Source organism: Temnothorax longispinosus, chromosome 5 (genome assembly GCF_030848805.1).
Source record: "Temnothorax longispinosus isolate EJ_2023e chromosome 5, Tlon_JGU_v1, whole genome shotgun sequence".
NCBI lineage: Eukaryota > Metazoa > Arthropoda > Insecta > Hymenoptera > Formicidae > Temnothorax > Temnothorax longispinosus.
Genome location: NC_092362.1, coordinates 22,106,247 through 22,125,264, shown reverse-complemented (window position 1 = coordinate 22,125,264; position 19,018 = coordinate 22,106,247). Strand labels below are relative to the sequence as shown.

Genomic DNA, 19,018 nt, shown 5'->3' with positions numbered 1-19,018 from the left:
GACTTGCATGCATACGATAATCTGTGCACATGTCACTTGTTCACATCCATGTCCTTGCTATGTATGTCTGTCTAATTCAAGCGAAACCCTTTGTGCACGAGTCGCGGCGCTTTATTGTTATGAAAATATTAAAAAATGAACAAAATCTATCGAAGAGATCGTTATTAATTAGCAATGATGACGATGGCACCAGAGTCATCGTGCCTATCATCGTCAGCTCGGTTTAAAATTTTTAGTTTATTTCTCCGAATCAAAGATTTACTTCTCGCAATCATATGACGTGCAACTAAACAAGAATTTAAACTAGAAAAGTTGACATTTTTATGAGTTTGCAATGGTACAAAACGATCGATTATGTTCTACTCTTGCTTCGAATGGCTTCCTCGTTTTTCTCGATTTATATAAGTACTTTTGCAGCAGTTATAATTTCACCTTTCTTTTATCGTCTTTTAATTTTTCTATAGCCTTCTTTAGGTCACTTTCAAAAATCTCACGTGTATATTAAATTTTGTATACATAATCAAGAGACAACGTTATTCTTCTCATGCATATTTCCCACGCCAAAAGTGACTATTTTAACAAAAATGCTTAACGGAAAACGGAAAGTGTGAACATTCGCGTCTTCCTTCTTTTCCTCTAAGCTTTCACTTGTTATCTTTACAATGCTCATTAAAGTTTAGTAAATCCGCGAATAAATTTGTACTCTGCGCACAATGATCTGCTTTCTTTCATAATAATAGAGAGCTTCAAGGCAAGAAGTGGTTTCTTTGTACCAATTGAACCTGGATTCGTCTCTCGATTGATGACATTTCGGCGTTTTCCCTTCCTCTCTCTCTTTCTGAAAGTTACTTGCGTATCTTCGACAAATTTTCTCGCATCTTTATCTTACGAGAAAAAATTATCTATAGATGCGATTATCCGTGGACAAAATAAAAATGCGAGATTCCCAGATTTTTACGGGAACATGAATCTATATAGAACGGAATCGCCGTGCGTTTCAATTTCTGTTCGAAAATGCTGCTCGTAGCTCGATAAATCGCGAATTATGAACGCGTCTTATAGCCGAGCGCTCTACAAAAAAAAAGAAGAAAGCGTCACAGTTGACAACAATATTTATAGTAAAATATCGGACGCTTTCATAGAACAGCATGGCGCGGGCAATAAATACGCGCAATTTCATTTCATCACGCGTGCCCGTTGTTTGGCTCTCGTGCTCGCATCGTATACAAATGTTACGATCGTATACAGTTGCATTCGTATACACATGTAAAATGTCAAGTTTCAACATTCCGAAATTTAGCGACATTCGTTTTATTTGCATTTTTACTAATGTAATTATTTTCACGTGATAATGACCCTTGCTAGAAGTAAAATTAAGAAGCCAAGTTATTTAAAAATAAAGTATTATTTTTTTTACATAACAGATATAACGTTGATTAGTTTTATTCCATTTGTATTGGCGCTCATATTCTCGACTTTTAACTATTTGATGCGGGACTATACGACTAGTTGAATTCTTAACGTCTGTTTCTTTTTACAATGTTATAGTAGACTCTTAAGACTATGGTCCGTATCATAGGCAGATCTTACATATAAGATCGTCTTAAGTTTATCTTTAGATATATATTCCGTAGCCAATGAAACGAGTCGTACAGCATCTAAAGATAAACTTAAGACGATCTTAAATATAAGATCTGACTATAAATACTGACCATAGTCCGTTTTTATTTCAAGACCATCTTAAGTAATGTCTTAAGATGCTAATACTCTGTGATTGGTTTATAACGTCTCAAGATTGTGCTTAAGATGGTCTTAAATATAAGATCTGACTATATGAATTCTCGCCTATAACTCTCCTACTTCAATTATTATTATTACTCACTTCACAGCACATTTCTTTCTGTTTTTCCTTTCAGTAGACACTTTTACTCTGATCATGTTTAATCTCATCGAACATGAGTCACAGACAATGACATATTTCGAAAGTTCTAAAAGATTAGAACTTTATTGGGAAACTTCATGCTACTAGGGTATCATTTACGGATGTTGCTCTTTTCAAATTCCGGCAACCAATCGCTTGGCATTCCGCGACAAATTTAATTTAAAGATCCTAGGTTCCCTTAAAAAGATCTATCTTAAAAGCTAAAGTTGAGAAGCATACTTCGAGTATTGTGTATAACTAAAATAATTCTTCTTATTCTTCTTATCTCTAATTTCAATTTTATCTACTTTATTATTAATTTCAATCCTCTCTATAGTCTAGCACTTTGGGTCAATGAAATAGATATCATTCTGTGAAGATAAAAGGCATTGTTACATGCATTGTCAACCTCGCTTTTCACGGCGGAAGAAATAATTGTATTCAACAGGACACGATCGTGATAAATTGAAAATTATTTACATAACACCAGAACCAACTATTCAGCCTAAAAAGATATGTATATTCGGATCCATTAATAGTGGTCAATTAAGGATTAAGATTTACGGCATATACTTTGCGACATGTAAAATCATCTTTTTCTCATTTTGCAAGAATGAAACTGTTAAACCATAAAATTAATTACATAGAATATAAACATTAATTACATAAATAAATTTAAATTCGAAAATTTCAGAACTAGCATCGAACGTTGTTTTCAATAGAACATCTTATCTCGATATTAGCTGCACTCATTATCTAATCAACACAACAATTTTGAGAACGCTGAAACGGGAAGAAATGTAACCGTTAGCGACTCATGTAGTGCAACCATCACACACAATGGGACAAAATTCTAAAAAGCTGGCCAAAACTTAGATTTAATTAGACGTAAAACTTAGATACAATTTTATACACATGTATAAGAATACGAAGCTTAATTTTAATTTATGTGTATAAGTTTATGTGTATAAGAATACAAAGCTTAATTTTAATTTTTAATAATATTGATTATATTTTCTTTATGCTTCAGAAATGAATATTAATTATATATCCTCCTCCTCATTCTATTACTCATATCCGAGGTGACTTCTCTTCATGCTGTATATATTTACTGTATATTTTGTATTTGAAAATTAATATATATAACTCGAGTTTTCTTCATTATTCTTCTTTAATTTCATTGCTTTACCCTATTCATGCTTTATCCTATTCGTAGCATCATTCATTTTATCAATTTTTGTTCGCAAATTTTAAATTCTAATAAACTAATAGTCGAATGTGAGCACAATAACAACATCCTGTTTAATTAGAATTTTCGAACACAATGATTAAACGAATAAAATCGAATAAACTGAAAGATGTTTTGATTAGTATTTACATCGTTCCAGAAATAATCCAGATGGTCTTTGACCATCACGGAAAATCAGATATCGTTCAAATATCGAGCGATAATGTTTTCAAAGACCGCTAACACTCCTTTTTTGTTATAAATACCTGCTTTGTTATCGATTTTTATTTTTCCTAAATTTTTTAAATACCTAAATTTCCTCAAATACTTTGCTGCATAGATACACGCTATGTTATACGGATATTGTGCAATTTAATCTCTTCAATTACATTATATTTTCGAATTGATTCTATCTGAATATCCTACTCGGATAACCTCTCGTATCAAGATTATTTTTTCGTTTTCTTAAATATATACTAATAGTCGAACATTATATGTACTGATTTTCAAAATACAAAATATTTGTTGTATGTATGTTGTTCTTATAAATTAATTTCAAATCTCTTTAAATCTTACTCAAAAAATAAAATTACATAAGATTGTTTATTTTTGAATATTTAATCGTAGTATTTTACTTTTTCTTCTTTTATTTTTGATACAAAGAAATATGTTTCAAATTGGAAAGACTATAACATTCCAGCCGATTTTGTTCATCAGATATTACCACCAGTCATATCGTTTTCACTCAGTTTTCTTTTTTTTTCTTTGTTTTCCTGTATCTCTTTGTATATTTCTTTTTACACAATAATGCCTTTTAGTTTCTTTTTATAAAATTTATATTAGTATTAGCATAAATATACAGTCATAAATATTTCTCTCTCTCTCTCTCTCTTTCTTTTTTCTCGTTAAGACGCATGTATTTGTACTTTTATAAAAATCTCAGAAAAGCTCCAGATCACCTTTTCTTCTGTCATTTGCTTAATTTTTTCTTATTTATTTGCTTCATGTTATTTACAGTTTATTGTTTCATGTATTTATTCTTTTGTTTCACAATTCTTCTTTTTATTCAGTTTCTGTTTTCTATATATCATTATATTTTGTATGTGTAAATTTTTTCAATACTTTTGAAACGTATACTGCACGTAAGACAGCCTTCCTAATAAATTAACTTATCTTTTACAGATAAATAAATAAATTTATTTTTATTAATGTATAGAATTAATTTAACTTTTTCTTTCTTTTATACTTATTTTCTGTATTCAACGTTATCCTTATTGCTTTTATTATGTAAACTGGCACCAGTGATAGTGATATAACGTTTAATAGCTTGACTTTTTCTGTGATCTGCTAATTAAATTACTTGCAAAAAGCTGATTTATGCAGTGTTGTAGAATTCATCGTAAATAGTGGCGCCAAAAGCTGGTATAATTATCAGTTTTTCTAATTATGTAAAATAGTGTGCCTAATTAATAGTGTGGTCTAATTTTGTAACGCTGATTCGGATTTCATCTTTTGGTGTGTTTGAATTTGTATACAAATAATTAGGAGGTGTGATATGTTATCTCGTCGCGATGGTAACCGCGCAATAGAACGAGTAGTATGCTGCCAAAAGATGTATTTCAAAAGATTTTTTATACAATGAACAAAACTGTCAAGCGCCGGGCAGTCTGAGTCTCCACATTTTTTTCAGATCTTTTAATTTTTTTGTATTTTTATTTCCCCTTTTTTTAAATCACTTTTCATTTTTCTCTCTTCTTACTCTTACAATATTCATCTAGCATGCTATATGTACAGTAAAGTTACTATTATTATTATTATCTTCATCATCATCAAATGGATCATTAGGTATGTACATTTTTAATGTATACTTTTAACTTAAAATATATGACTTATTTTTGCAAAAATTAGTTTGAAAATTGAAAACTAATTTATTATTATTGCACATATATATCGCTACAAAATAATAAATAAGAATTATTTAAATGATTCCTTTATGATTCCTTTATAATTGCAATTTTGACATATTTTATTCTAATAAAATCTTATTTATGATGTACTCGTAAATGCATATAATTTTTATTCATCATTATAATAACACTGAAAATATTTTAAATAAAAATGCCGCGTATATAAAGAATTATAATTAATATATACAGTTTTTATAAGTAAAGTTTTTGTAAGTATTTATGAAAACTAAAAAAGTAAACATAAGAAAGAAATTAAATAGTTCAACTTTCTAAATTTGTGCCATCTTTTTAGATTCTGTCTTACTGTGTATGGAACCTCATATTTTTGGACTTCCCTCCCCTGATAATTCTCTAATTAAAACATATGAGGCGCAGGATTAATCCAAAGATATTAAACAGGTTCAGGTGAGACAATCTTCCGTCGATTTCACCATGTACCTTTAGAATGAACTTTTGCTAATCGCATACTTATCCCTTAGGATTTCTATCCATGCTGGATTAAGTTTATTATTAGCAATAGCCCAATTAGGCCAATTTGAGCAGGTTTCAGGCATCCAGCATTAATATATGAATAAGCATTAATTCTTGAATCTGACGCGATTATCTTTTCTATACAACAACAAACATCTGTTTCGTCAAATGTTAAAAAATAATAAAAACATTGAAAAATTAAAAGGCATGACGGAAATTGCCATAACCATTCCCGGTTGAAAACATCTTTTTCTTATCTCTGGCTGAAATTTTCATTTTCCAATAGCTACTTCTTCAATATAAAATAGAAAATCAAGTTAACTAGTCGATAACTAGTCGAGAACGTCATCATCTATTCTAGATAACGGATTGGAATCTGTGAAAATATTTATTTTTTCGTAGTTTACACGAAACCTGTTGGTACATCCGTCTTTTTTCCTATAATAACATTATTTTCTCGGATTTGGAGACTTTATATCGAATTGATAATAGCTATCACTGTAAGGAATCGTGTTCTAAAATCAATGAAAATCACGATACATGACACCGTTGAGACTCGGCGTAGAATTCATACATCGGACATGCCGATCCATCTCTCGCTCTAAGGGAAGAAGTGACAAAGAATGCAACATCTTCTATTCTCCTGGACTCTCGGGATACTTTTTATATCAGAATCGTCTATAATTCCCGCAATAATTCGTATAGTTTTAGTACAATAAAGTACTCCTGAATTTTTCGTTTCAACATTTAGTAGAACTTGATAGCTAGAATTCGAATTAAGATACAAAATTTAAGTACGCGCAGTGAACATGTTTCCGCTAAAACGAAAGTTAATTAGTATGTTATTATATTAGATTGTAACAAAATCTGTTAACCGCGCTTGATATTGACAATCAATATAGGCGAATAGCTAAAACGAATAGCAATCTCTATACGTGTTGACAATATGATTGGAATAACTATCCATATTCTATGAGCCTTCTAGTAATCGAACTGTTAATACGCGACTTAAACGCCGGGATCTATAAAAGATCTTTTATATTTCTCTGACATTGAATTATAAATCCACTATCGCGATGGAACTCAAAAACCAAGGCAAGAATATGCATGCTCCTACGGTACCCAATCTTGATCCTTAGTAATAAAATCTTTGTAGCTGAAACTATACAGTTTGTAGGGTATTTCTGTAAACCAGCGGTCATGGTATTACTTGCAAAACCAACGCTAATGACAGATTTTGTTAGAAGAAATTTAATTTATAAAACGCGGTAACTCTATTTTTTTCTATGATTTGTTTTAAAACGACTTGATTGTTAAACAGCTGCTAGTACTCTTTATAACTTGACTTTTTATACAACATTTTATACAACTTTTTATACAACTTCTATTTGCACCGAGTAACATTTACTTCGCCAATCAATAATTAACCTAATTAAGATTTTAATCGACTATACCGGCAATGATTATAATCGTCGTGACAAATCGTCACCCCGTTTCGACCAAGGATTCTGGTCATTCTAAAATTGATGTAATTTTAGATGCTTATAATATAAGCATTTTAATTGAATAATTAAATTTATTGTGAAAAATATTACCTCAGCCACGATTATAATCATTGCCAGTATAGTCGATTAAAGTCTCAATTAACTTTTATTTGACTCCTCAATTTTTTATGCTTTTTTAAGTTTATGTCCAATAGCGATACGCGATCGCCGTATAGTTAATAATTTTTCTGCGTTATACAGACATGACAATATTGTTATTTTAATATGGTCAATTTCTTGCGCAGAATTTTATGCTAGAATTTACGGTAATTTTTCATGCAAAAATTCCAAATTGCTTCATGCTTGACTCACGTTACAATCCCCGGCGTTAAAACTTCTCTTTTTGTGAAAAATACACACAGAGATCGATCACCAAGTTTATGTGGTAAGTCACACATTGAGACATGCACCAAGGGCCAAAGATATTCGATGCACAATCGCAGCTCGGTTGATTAAACAATCGACCACAAACACGGCAAAGATTCTATCCTGTAGAGAAAACACCAATTTGTCAACATTTTCGCGCTTGACCCGCGCCACGCTGCTACATATTGCTAGATTTCTCTTTCCTTCTTTATACGCATATATAAAGAATACACATATACGCGTGTGTATTCCTATTATTATCATATACGTAGAATCTATATATGTTGTCAATGAAATGAACTTATGAATTATATATATTAGTAGGAACAATTTCACGCGACATACCGTGTCGTGCGCGTTTAGCGGCGAATCATCCGGTAAATTAACTTTTCCCTACGCCTCGCGATAATAGAAAAGTTTCTGTCGCGCTAAGAACATTACGTGCGCGCAAGCAACGAATGATCAAATATTCGTCGCGTTGTTCGAGACGCCGTGCGTTAAAACGCAATTCACGTTTAAACGTAACAGTCTCTCGTCGCAAGATCGCGGAATAAGTTTAATCGCCATACTCCGTTATTAATTGGTGCAATTATACAATCTCGAAAACCGCGCCGATTTTATTCCTAACATTTTATTCCTGACATATGATAACTATCGTATTTTCCCCCCTATCAACAACAATCAATATTCTGAACTTAAATCACTACTTAACTTACGTCATGGCAAGCCTAAAATACTTGTCCCAAAAGGGATGTTGCATGCAAGAGGAGATGATAGGATGAAAGGGTAAGGCCAAAGACAAACTAAAGTGGGATTATCATTCCGTATTGAATTTTTCCCTTGCCTTTTTAAATTCCTTAAAAAACAGGAGACAAGCAGCAAATCGGCAATCGCCGTATTTAGTGAAAATCAATCGCATTAAGTTAAATCTTAAGTCAATCGACGCACGTAGTCGACGTCAAAATGAGGTACTCTTTCAGTAATTCTCTGGATTCATCTGATATTGAATATTCAATAAAAAAATTAACTCAAGAAAACAAATGCTCTTTGAATCCAAAGAATTCATTAAATATCGAATGTGTTGCGAGATGTTTACGCGTGTGTATAATCGCATTAAGGCTTTATTCACTACTGATGTGGTAACGGCTTAATTGTGCTCCAGTCTCGTTCCGTTAAATTAATCATCTTTTAGTTTACGTAAATATAATGATTGTGTTACAGCTTCTTCAAAATGACGTTACTTGTCCGTTTGATAAATTATATAATTAGTATTAAAAATATATTTTGTTATTTAATACCTAATATATCTTTAAATATGTCAGGTATTAAAACAGTATTTCTTAATTAAATTGCAAAATTAATTGCATTATTAATTGTACACGCTTTTTGCAGAATTCCCCAATTTTTCTTAGAGGATATGTTACTTGTTTAAAAAAATGCATTTTCTCTTTGTAACAAACAGCAATTCAAATAAATTGCCCTTTTTTTGAAAAGTAGATGCACTTTATAACTACCTACTTGAGCACTTTCACGTAGATAATTATATTTATTATCGTAAAGTTAAAGAAAAATATGGTACTGTTCTGACAAAATATTTATCTCAAAAATTCAATGATATTATATTATCATATATTATATTATCGAAACTTGAACAAACTGATGATGTGAACAATTGTATTTAAGTTTCACCGAAGAATATTTAATTGGAGCAAGACTGAAATATAATTATTACCGTACTTATATCGTGAATAAAGTCTATAATGGTTCTCGGTGCGCTCGCAACCGCTTGTGGATATTTACGATCCACACCAATATTTTTTATTCTTTGCGAGCAGAAACAGTTGTAAGTGCATTAAACATTATTAACACATTGACACCACGTTACACGAAGCATTCATATACAAATGACTTTGTTTTCGAGAAGGCCATTTAAATAAATCGTCATTTAAATAAAAAATAACAAAATTGTCGTGAAAAGTCTTGTCGTCCAATAATGTTTTTTTTTATAGCAAAAAAATAAATTATGAAAAAAATATTTGACTCTGCAGAATTTTTCATGAAACTGAGTGCCATTTATATGTATGTTTAACATATAATCCATATATCAATGTGTTAATCTGGTGCATCTAATAAATACAGCATGACATTATATCGCTACGCGCGTTACCCAAATAAAAAAAATTTTTAAGTAGCTAAATGTCGTTTGCGTGTCTAATGTTTCTATAAATCCAAGTGATATATCTAACCGTATATTGAACATTCATAATAATGATAATATAATAACAAATATCGTTAATTAGCACTTCAAATTTTCAAGTCGCTTAAACTTTTGAAATAAACAGCAAAATTGCCTTCCCTAATCATCATGTTCAATATCTCGAGACTTGCAGCAATCGTCAAACCTTGTGATCATTATTATTCTGCGATCCAACGGCGTACTTCATCTTCTCTTCATCTACTGAGATTCGACTTAGTCTGTTCTATCATCTATTATGTGCACTGAGGTAGATGGATGGAATATTTGTGGCATGTATGTAAGTGCTCCTTCGCGTATACGCGTTACGCGCGTGTGTACGTATGTGTGTGTCTGTATGTATATATGTGTGCACGCGCGTATATGTGTTTGCATATGTACACGGTTTTGCACATATACATATGAGAGCTTACTTGTCGTAGTGGCAATTAAGTGACTCTAGTCCAACAAGCAAGCTTGTCCACGCATCGTTTGTATGGTCGGCCTATGGTCTCTAAAATATTTCAGAGACTTTTGTAACTCTTTAAACATGTCTGACATCCAATAGACTTCACAAACCATTCCGCGTAACAATAGCACGCAATAAGAAACAAGAATCATCGGTCGATTTCTCGGATGGACGATCTGGCACATATTACCTCCTCTTTCTTCATTAACCATAAATTGTCGTCAATTTATGTTGCCGTAGATCATCTCGAAGAATTATCAGTAACTTCGATGATGCCTTTTGTAATCATTAGCTATTCTAAGAGGGAGGAGCTAATCTTTTTTTACTTCTGACTTTAACATTTCTGACTTTATCACGTCTGGCTCCTCATTCTCGCTAAACTCGTCGTCCTCCGCACCTGACGAATCCACTTCGTCGACAAGTCCACTGTGTCTGCCATATTCCTGTCTGTCCTCGTGGACAACTGCAGTGCCTCGACCTTCGTCTCTGCCGATCATAGGATAATCCTCCAAGCTACGACCGCCGTGCTTTTCAATACTCATACGCAACTTAGCTGCTGCGGCGGCCGCATGCTCTGGATTAAGTCCTATCGTCGATAGACCAGAGCTCTCTGCAATAAGCTGCAAATAGGTGTCCAAGAGGGGCGAGTGTCCAACAATCGCACTGGTATTGTGGGCTGGATGATGGCTGCCGTGTGGGAGCAATGGTGCCATGTTGAGGTCGCCATTACCATGCATAGAATCCAGGGACTTGACAGCGAGCGTCGAATTCTTGCTATTGGTGCTACTGTTGCTGTTCCCGCTTACCTTAGTAATGACGGTGTTCGAAATTGGCGAACTGTACCTAAGACTAAGGGGCACGGTAAGATCTTCCGGATCATCACCGCCGCAGCTGTCAGCTTCGGACGCGCCTGCACGAGGTGGTTCCAACCTCATGTCACTTCTTCGAGACGCCGTTGGACTGGCCCGTGCGCGTAGTTCAGCCGGACTCACCTTGACTCCTGCCTTGGCCAAGAGACGGGACGCCAACTCGGGATCGAATTTACTGGGCATCGGCATAACTGGAAGGTCTTTCGTGCTGATGCCCCGATGTTGTCTCGACATGTGAGAATGTAGGGAATTCCGCGACTTCGCCACTGTGCCGCACAAGACACAGCGGTATCCCGGACAGACTGTGTGTTTGTCTTCCAAATGAGTGCGCAATGTATGTGCTGAACGATACATCTTTCCGCACTTCGGACAAGGCCTAGGATCCGTTGCACGAACCCGAATCATATCCAGACTTCGTCGATTGACTACTGCAAATAAATGACAGACGTGTGAGATGTTTATGTATTTCATTATAGAAGAAAAACTGTTGGATTATTTAACCAATAGGCAATTGATTAACAATGATTTTTCGATAGGGATAATTTTGGTTTGCATCGACATTTTAAATTTTATTCTGCCTTTATCTTTCCTTCAGGACAATCAATTAATATAAAATTACTTTTGTAAATAATTAAAATACAGAATTGTATCGTCTATAAAATTTTCTATAAAATATTATGTTATTGAGTTGAGAAAGATAATAAGAAAAATGGAAAACCGCAGATAAAACAAAAAAGTTCTACTTATATATAAATATCAAAATAATACGATAAGGGAGAGTTATGTAAAATTAACTATTTGCCTTCTAAAATCGATTACACGATTGTCGTGTAATCAATAATGTTATAAGAATTCACAAGAAATTGTGGAAATATATATAACACTCTGGATTTCTCTGAGTACTTTTTATTGTACAAAGCATTACTTAAATAGTATAGACTTTATTTCGTACGTCTTATGTATATATATATATATATATATATATATATATAGAAGCTAGTATCTGCTAAAATAGTATATACGGTATTCTATACATTATTCATGGTACGAGCTGTCAGCCAGGAAGAGAAGAATCGATAATAAATAATATTTAATGAGAAAGATACTTTGTTGCGCGGATACTTTGCAGCGTCCAGTTATCTAAACTATGTATCGAGTACGTAACACATTGCGTGAATTTTTGTGCAAATTTCATCTTAGAAACGATCATAATTAGTTGCCGTATTCTATTTTCCTTCGAGATCCGCAACCGACAACTCGTACGTTCACAGAAATATATATAAATATACTTCCTCGTGTTTATTCGCGGCGTATTCTAGTATGCGCGGTCTCGAAACGTAACGTCTTTTGGGGCACTCTTGACCTAAGGAATACTGATGAAACGTAAGACGTAGAAAAATAAGGCTAGGCATTGTCAAGCGACCGTACCTCTGGTCGACGTATTCTCTCGCGATCCATTCGCTCATACAGATCTGCAATTTTGCGTATGCGCGCTAGCATCTCTCTCACACGTCGCGTCGCAAGTTCGCGATCGCTAGAGCAAACGGATCTTTAGAGACGATCGCACTCAGCATCGTTGCGGTCTTCAGCTCGTCTTCAGCTCGTGCGCTCGTCTCTCTTTTTCTCTCTCTCTCTTTCTCTCTGTTCAGTTTCTACACTCTTAAAACTACGTTATTTAACATAAGGCTGGCTTACTCAGCTTAGAGGAACATTGTTTTCTCTCTTAGATACGTAATCTAATTATATCGATGTCCGGCGTACGCCGGATGTCGCAGTATGTAAGTGCATCGCTTCATTCTCTACGCGGCGTGATCTACGCTTCAGGCTCTACAGGAAATACTGTTTCGTACATATTATACAAAATCAACTCTATGCATATCTCTTTATGTATACATATATATGCTCAATATATAATAGCTTTTCATATATATATTTATAGATTCTCTCCTTTGTCGATATAATCTCTCGCATATGTACAGTGTGCGCTTTTCAGGGATAAACTTCACGGTGGGTGCGTGTGTGTTAGTTTCGAAATAAAGCACTAAAGTACGATTTTTAACTTTGCGCATTTTCTACCACGCCGGGACACATGTTGGATTTTCTCCCAGCTAATTCGCATGTTCTTATCAACGCGTTTATCAATTTCGTTTGCGTCTCTCGATATTTCAATATTTGCAGAATATAAAGAACCCAACTTCCGTCGACCAGACTCTCTTCCAACATTCATCTAAAATAGTCTACGCGGCGATAACAAGCTCGATTTGATGTTAATTTGATATTTATTCTTATTATGGAAATGTTAAATGAGCAAGCCTAAAGTTTATATTGTACAAGGAATGATTGTCAATTTTGATATCTAAATGCAGATTTCATTAAATACGTTATTTTTTCTCATACATAATTATTAATATAATTATTAATGTAATTATTAATAATATATTAACAATTAATTTATTAAGATATTAAATATCGTATGAGTTATAATCTTTGCAATATTGGATTAATTAAATTGATTGATTAAATTGAACCTATATTAGATTATCTCTTCTGCTAGAATAATATCAACAGCAATTTTCAACTAAAGTTTGCCATAATCTATTAAATTATTACTCATTATCGCCGCACAGTTGTCTCACACAAAGAATTGCAGGGCCACACCGGAAAACAAAAAGCAAAGTTTCTTTGGCAAAATATTTCTGGGAAAGATCGAAGTTATGACACACGATCAGAGTTCTACTGATCCTCGCTTGTTCATCAGACGTAGGTCCACCTCAAAGTTTTAATCTGATCCCACTGCACTGGATGCTTCAGCCGCATATGGTTTCTGACACTGTTAGGATGGGAGAAGGTTTTGGCGCAGGAAGTAACGGGACAAGTAGGTGAATCTCTTGGATAATGATGGTCCAAGTGCGCCCTCATGGCGCTGATATCTTGCAATATCCTGCAGCAGAGGGGACACCTGTAACCGTGCTGCCGATGGTGCTCCCGCAATAATCTCTGCTGCCTGAAGTCCGGCTGGCCACGTTGGTATTTGCTGGGCGTCGTGGTGGCCGTGGTGGTGGAAGATTGGTTAACTGATGTGTCGTCTTCCAGTTGCGCCTGATGACGGTGGTGAGGAGGAGGGACGGATAGTGAATGATGATGGCGATGCCGATGATGTTGCTGGTGATGGCTGTGGTGGTGGTGGTAAGCCGCGCCCTCTGCCTCATCAAGCCCGTGATCTGCAACCACCACCACACCAACGTTACCACCAGCCACCACCACCATAATCCCACCCCGAGCTAAACGCGGATAATGCTACGCGCCCAACCTCGACCCAACGGTGTTCAACATCTAGGGGTATTTCCCGCAGCAGTTACTATTATATCGTGCTCTTACTATTTTTGGAATCAACCGATTGCTAGTTGTTATTGGTACGGGTGACCATCAGCGTAAGGTGTCTATTAATACGAATATATAGTGATAATTTCATTATAAAATGCTTTTAAAAAATATTTATCACATCACTTCAGTATGAAAAACAGAAATAATAATTACTTCGTTACAAATTATTATTTCATTAGTTTAAAAAAAAAATTAATATAATTTCAGTTATATTAATTCGTTTTCAAATTCGTATATTATTTGTGATATTTCTGATATTAATTATCACTATGTATTCGAATAATTTGTCACATATTGTAAAATAATCTCCAAAAGTTCAGCATGAAAATTGCATTACGCCATGAAAATACTTGAGAAATCTCTCATTACTTTCGGTATAGTACCGAAACATTCATAACAAATAGATACACGTCACATAATTTGAGATTATGACAGATGTTGACATATAATAACTGGGATATTTAGATTCTAATGAACTCGATCCAAATCAAATTCTACAAAACAAAAAAATGCGATATTGTTAAGATTTTTTTTTACTGGATAATTGCCCTTTACTTCAATGTGGTTGGAAGGAGTCTGTCATCGTGCAAGAGAATGTGGACAATTAACATTGCCATTTAATCATGTTCTTTAAATGGGGAGAAAATAGGAATATTAATATAATTGAATGATTTTTTACTACAAATAGCTGGATTTTCGGCGAAAGGTGGCGGAGGTGTTCGAGGTTCTAAATTCGCAAACATGCTAATCGAGTATGCCAAGTTCTTCAAAAATCTCCTATCACGTTAATTATAATTATGCGTTCGTATAATTGTTAAGATCATGTTTTCGGTCAGTGTTCGTATACACTCACAATCAGTATACTTCAGTTTCGTATACATTAAGTTTGATGTATGATTTTAGGCGCAACGTCGAAACGATCGATGATTTTGCCACATAAATCTCACTGTCTTGACATAACGCTGTCATTTTCGCGTTATATTTATGTTTTATGTGCCGCATTATAAGAACTATTCAAACTACACTAGTTCGATAACTGCATTAATTCATTTGTCGCGGTCGGAAATAATCGTATGCATCAAATAGGCTAAAGTCTTCGCCCTGTTTCTATTCTCTTATTAATATCTTGTTTCAGTCAATTTTGTAAAAGTATTGTTAGAATTACAATGTTATCAATACTGAATCTCGATGTGAAATATCGAGATAAATGAGATGATGCTAATGAATAATATATTATACCGAGTAGATTGTAAAATCATATATTTTATGCATAATAGGGATAGGATAGAAATAAAATTTTCATTTTTTACACTCAATACAACAGTTTAGATAATAAAATTTTAGATAATAAAACGGATAACATTGTATAGAAAAAAATTTGATTAAAACCCTTTTGCGATATAGATATAGAAACTACTGTGTAAAATGTAATATCAATCACCATCTCTCATTAATGCCCGAAAAATCGTATTCAGATAGTACCTACTGCTTTATCATTGCTGCTTATAAAACCTACAATGACTACAGTGTTCTATCACGAACGAAAGGCCCTAAACGGATTAAACAAATTTCAGACGGGCAACTAGCACAACGGCGACGATTGCAGTTGCGGCAGTGACGGGAATCCCCGTTACGATTTTCCAACTGTCCTATCAAGCGGGTAGCAACCCTCTCGTTTCGAATCGCGCGACATTGACTAAAGCTTTTCGACAAGCAGCGAGGATTTGATTGCATTTGTACGCGTTTCTAAGCGGTCGTCGACGATGGGTGATGACGTTGAACGTACTCATGGCAACGAGGACGAAGACGGTGACTGATGCTGTTGCTGTTGTTGGGTAACGGAATTGTTGCTAGGTCTCTGATGGATGCCGTGCGCCTGCAGCTGATGATTGATCAGGTAGTGCTTGGTCTTGCATCGTTTGCCGCATACGTTGCATTGCGGCCACGTTTCCGGCGACGGCCAGTTCGAATGGACGTTTCTCACGTGCTGCCGCAGGTTGCTCGGCGACGAGTAGCTACGGCCGCAGTAGCGGCATAGAGGCCTGTCGTCATGGCGCAGTACCGTGTAGATCCTCGCGAAATTCTCCACCGCCTGTGTGGTATCGGTGGCGGCGGCGGCCGCCATCGCGGCCTCCTCCCTCTTCGGCAACGCCGATCCTACAACCAGGACATGCCCGTCAGTTGATACTGTTTCCTTCCTTGCTCTTTCTCGCCAACTCTCCCGTCCCTCCCACGTTTTCTCTCTTTCTCTCTCTCTCTATCTCTCCTTCTCTCTTTCTCTTTCTCTCTCTCTCTCTTTTTTTCTCTTTCTTTCTCTAGCGTTCTCTATGCACGCGCATTCGCACTACCTCTCTCATGCTCTCTATCTCTATCTCTTTCTTTCTCTCTTTCAATGTCTCGATCATGCTTCCTTTCTCTCTATTATACACACAGACTCATACACACAGCATATATACATTGGCACAAGTGTACGGAGGCACACATGTTTAGTTTAAACCTTTCGTTCTTTCTTTCTGTCGCTCTCCCTCTTCGCTTGCTCCGTATCTGAACACACACGCAGCCAATCACACGTGATTCCTTTCTCTCTCTCTGTCTCTCACTTTCTCTCTCATATTCCGTCTATCTCGCTCACTCTCCCCTTCCTCATTCACTCTCCGCACCCTCGAGCGCACTTTCGCGCTCGATCTGTCTCTCTCTCTTTCTCTCTCCACGACAACGATCATGCACACACTCACTTGCTTCTCCTTTCTCTCTCTATTCCTCAGTCTGCTCTAGCGTACACATACTCGCACGCGTACTACTCTCGTACTCTCAGGGCATGCCCGGTTGTAGGATGTTTGGTGTGTTGTTATTGTTGTTGTTGTACTTGATGTTGTCTCTTATCCAAAATATAATAACGATGGCCCTAGACTAAACGAGTCGCATACGCAAGGCATCTTTGTAATTTGTCGTTCATCTATCTCTTTTAATTTCTCGACCTCACGCTCATGTGGAGACGCGGGTGCCTTCCGGTCGCTAACAATCGAACGAACATCTGGCGTCGTAACGCACTCTTGCAAACCCGGCATTATTTTCGCATTTTCGGAAAATGGCTGTCGCCGCGGGCGCACTTCTTGCGCATCTCACAGATGAAACAGGAAATTCAGGGGGTAAATGAAAGATAACCGTACTCGATCTATCGGCAAGCATCGTCATTCGCCTTCGTCTTCGTGCACATCAAGCTCTCGAAAAGAGAGACTGAGTGAGTGAGTGAGTGAGAGAGAGAGAGAGAGAGAGAGAGAGAAAGACAGAAAAAAGATGAGAGGGAGAAAGAGACAAACTAACAGAGAAAGAGAGAGAGAGAGCGTAAGGATGAAGCCAAGAGAAATGGAGGACCTGGACAAAAGAGATAAGGAAGAGTAGAAGGGTGGAGTAAGAAGAAGGGAGACAGAGCGAGAGTAAGCGAACTACGTAAGAACCTTCGTATTGATCCACTCTCTACGCCTCGTTACGACTATCTTTCCTACGAATCTCTAAGCATAAGGCCTCTCCCATTTTCGTGCACGTCTCATTACATAAAAGGGAAGGATGTGGTAGATTCACCATGTGATGGATATTCGACTCATGCAAAAACCATCCCCACCTACGCTACACCTATCATATTTCGAAGGTTTTTTTTGTATCATTAATGATTAATGATTTAATAACGATATAAGTGACTATATAATATTTTTGCTAGAATAAGCTTCATGTATATTTTTGAAAATTATTGTGAACTTAGGATAATAGAATTTCAGTAAAAAAAAGGACAACCGTTGTAACGTTCGTTGAACGAATAAAATTCTGTACCAAAAACACATTTAATTAAAAAAATTAACGGAACATATTTTTCAGCGCGTCAGCAGAAATAACATTTTTGAGCTGAAATTTGATTAATAATATTTATGTAACTGTGCGGAGCATCCTATTTTCGAAATTAACTTTTGTCGACTAAACCTATGAACATCGTGTAAAAGAGGATCGCAGTATGTAACTACTTGCTGATTTATGGTGGATGACAAACCAATTTATTAGAGTTACAGAGCCGCATATATATATAACGCGAATCGCGGGAAACCGTATTCCACGATGATTTATATATCAATCGGGCTACACCAGAATTCGGGTGGAATTAAGGTCATATCGCTTCTAGAGCATTAAGCTCGGGTCTTTTCGCTTCCCATTTTCCTCTTTTATCACACGACAGAATGTTCACACGAAGTCCGATTATATTCCGCGGAAATACATGATTAAAAGTACGTAATAATCTCAAAACCATTATTTAATATTTTTATTAAAATATTCGAAACTTAATTATATCTTATATAAATGTTCAATAATTCGATCTAGATTTAAGTTTTAGTCTACAAATTTTGCAATCCCACGAATTATAAATTATAAAACTCACAGGAGTCCGCATTTCTGTTTCAACAAATATCGTTAAATACTCAACTTAGTTATTTGCAAAGTTTCCAATTAGGATCTCGTTAGATTCAAAGCATTTTCATCGCATAATTATTTTTTTTTTTCAAGCGTAAAATATATTCA

General features: G+C 35.3%; 1 protein-coding gene across 6 annotated transcripts in view; it reads right to left on the bottom strand.

Moving 5' to 3' along the window:
* Positions 1–6,915: 6,915 nt before the first annotated feature.
* LOC139813080 (protein abrupt) overlaps positions 6,916–19,018 on the bottom strand; it is an 84,482-nt gene continuing 72,379 nt past the window's right edge. For 5 of the 6 annotated variants that reach the window (XM_071778354.1, XM_071778355.1, XM_071778357.1 and 2 more), the window contains one exon: positions 6,916–11,496. In XM_071778354.1, coding sequence (XP_071634455.1) covers positions 10,511–11,496 — 986 coding nt within the window. In that variant the 3' untranslated portion in view covers positions 6,916–10,510. The remainder of the gene's footprint in view (positions 11,497–19,018) is intronic. The other variant, XM_071778359.1, reaches the window with a different exon arrangement.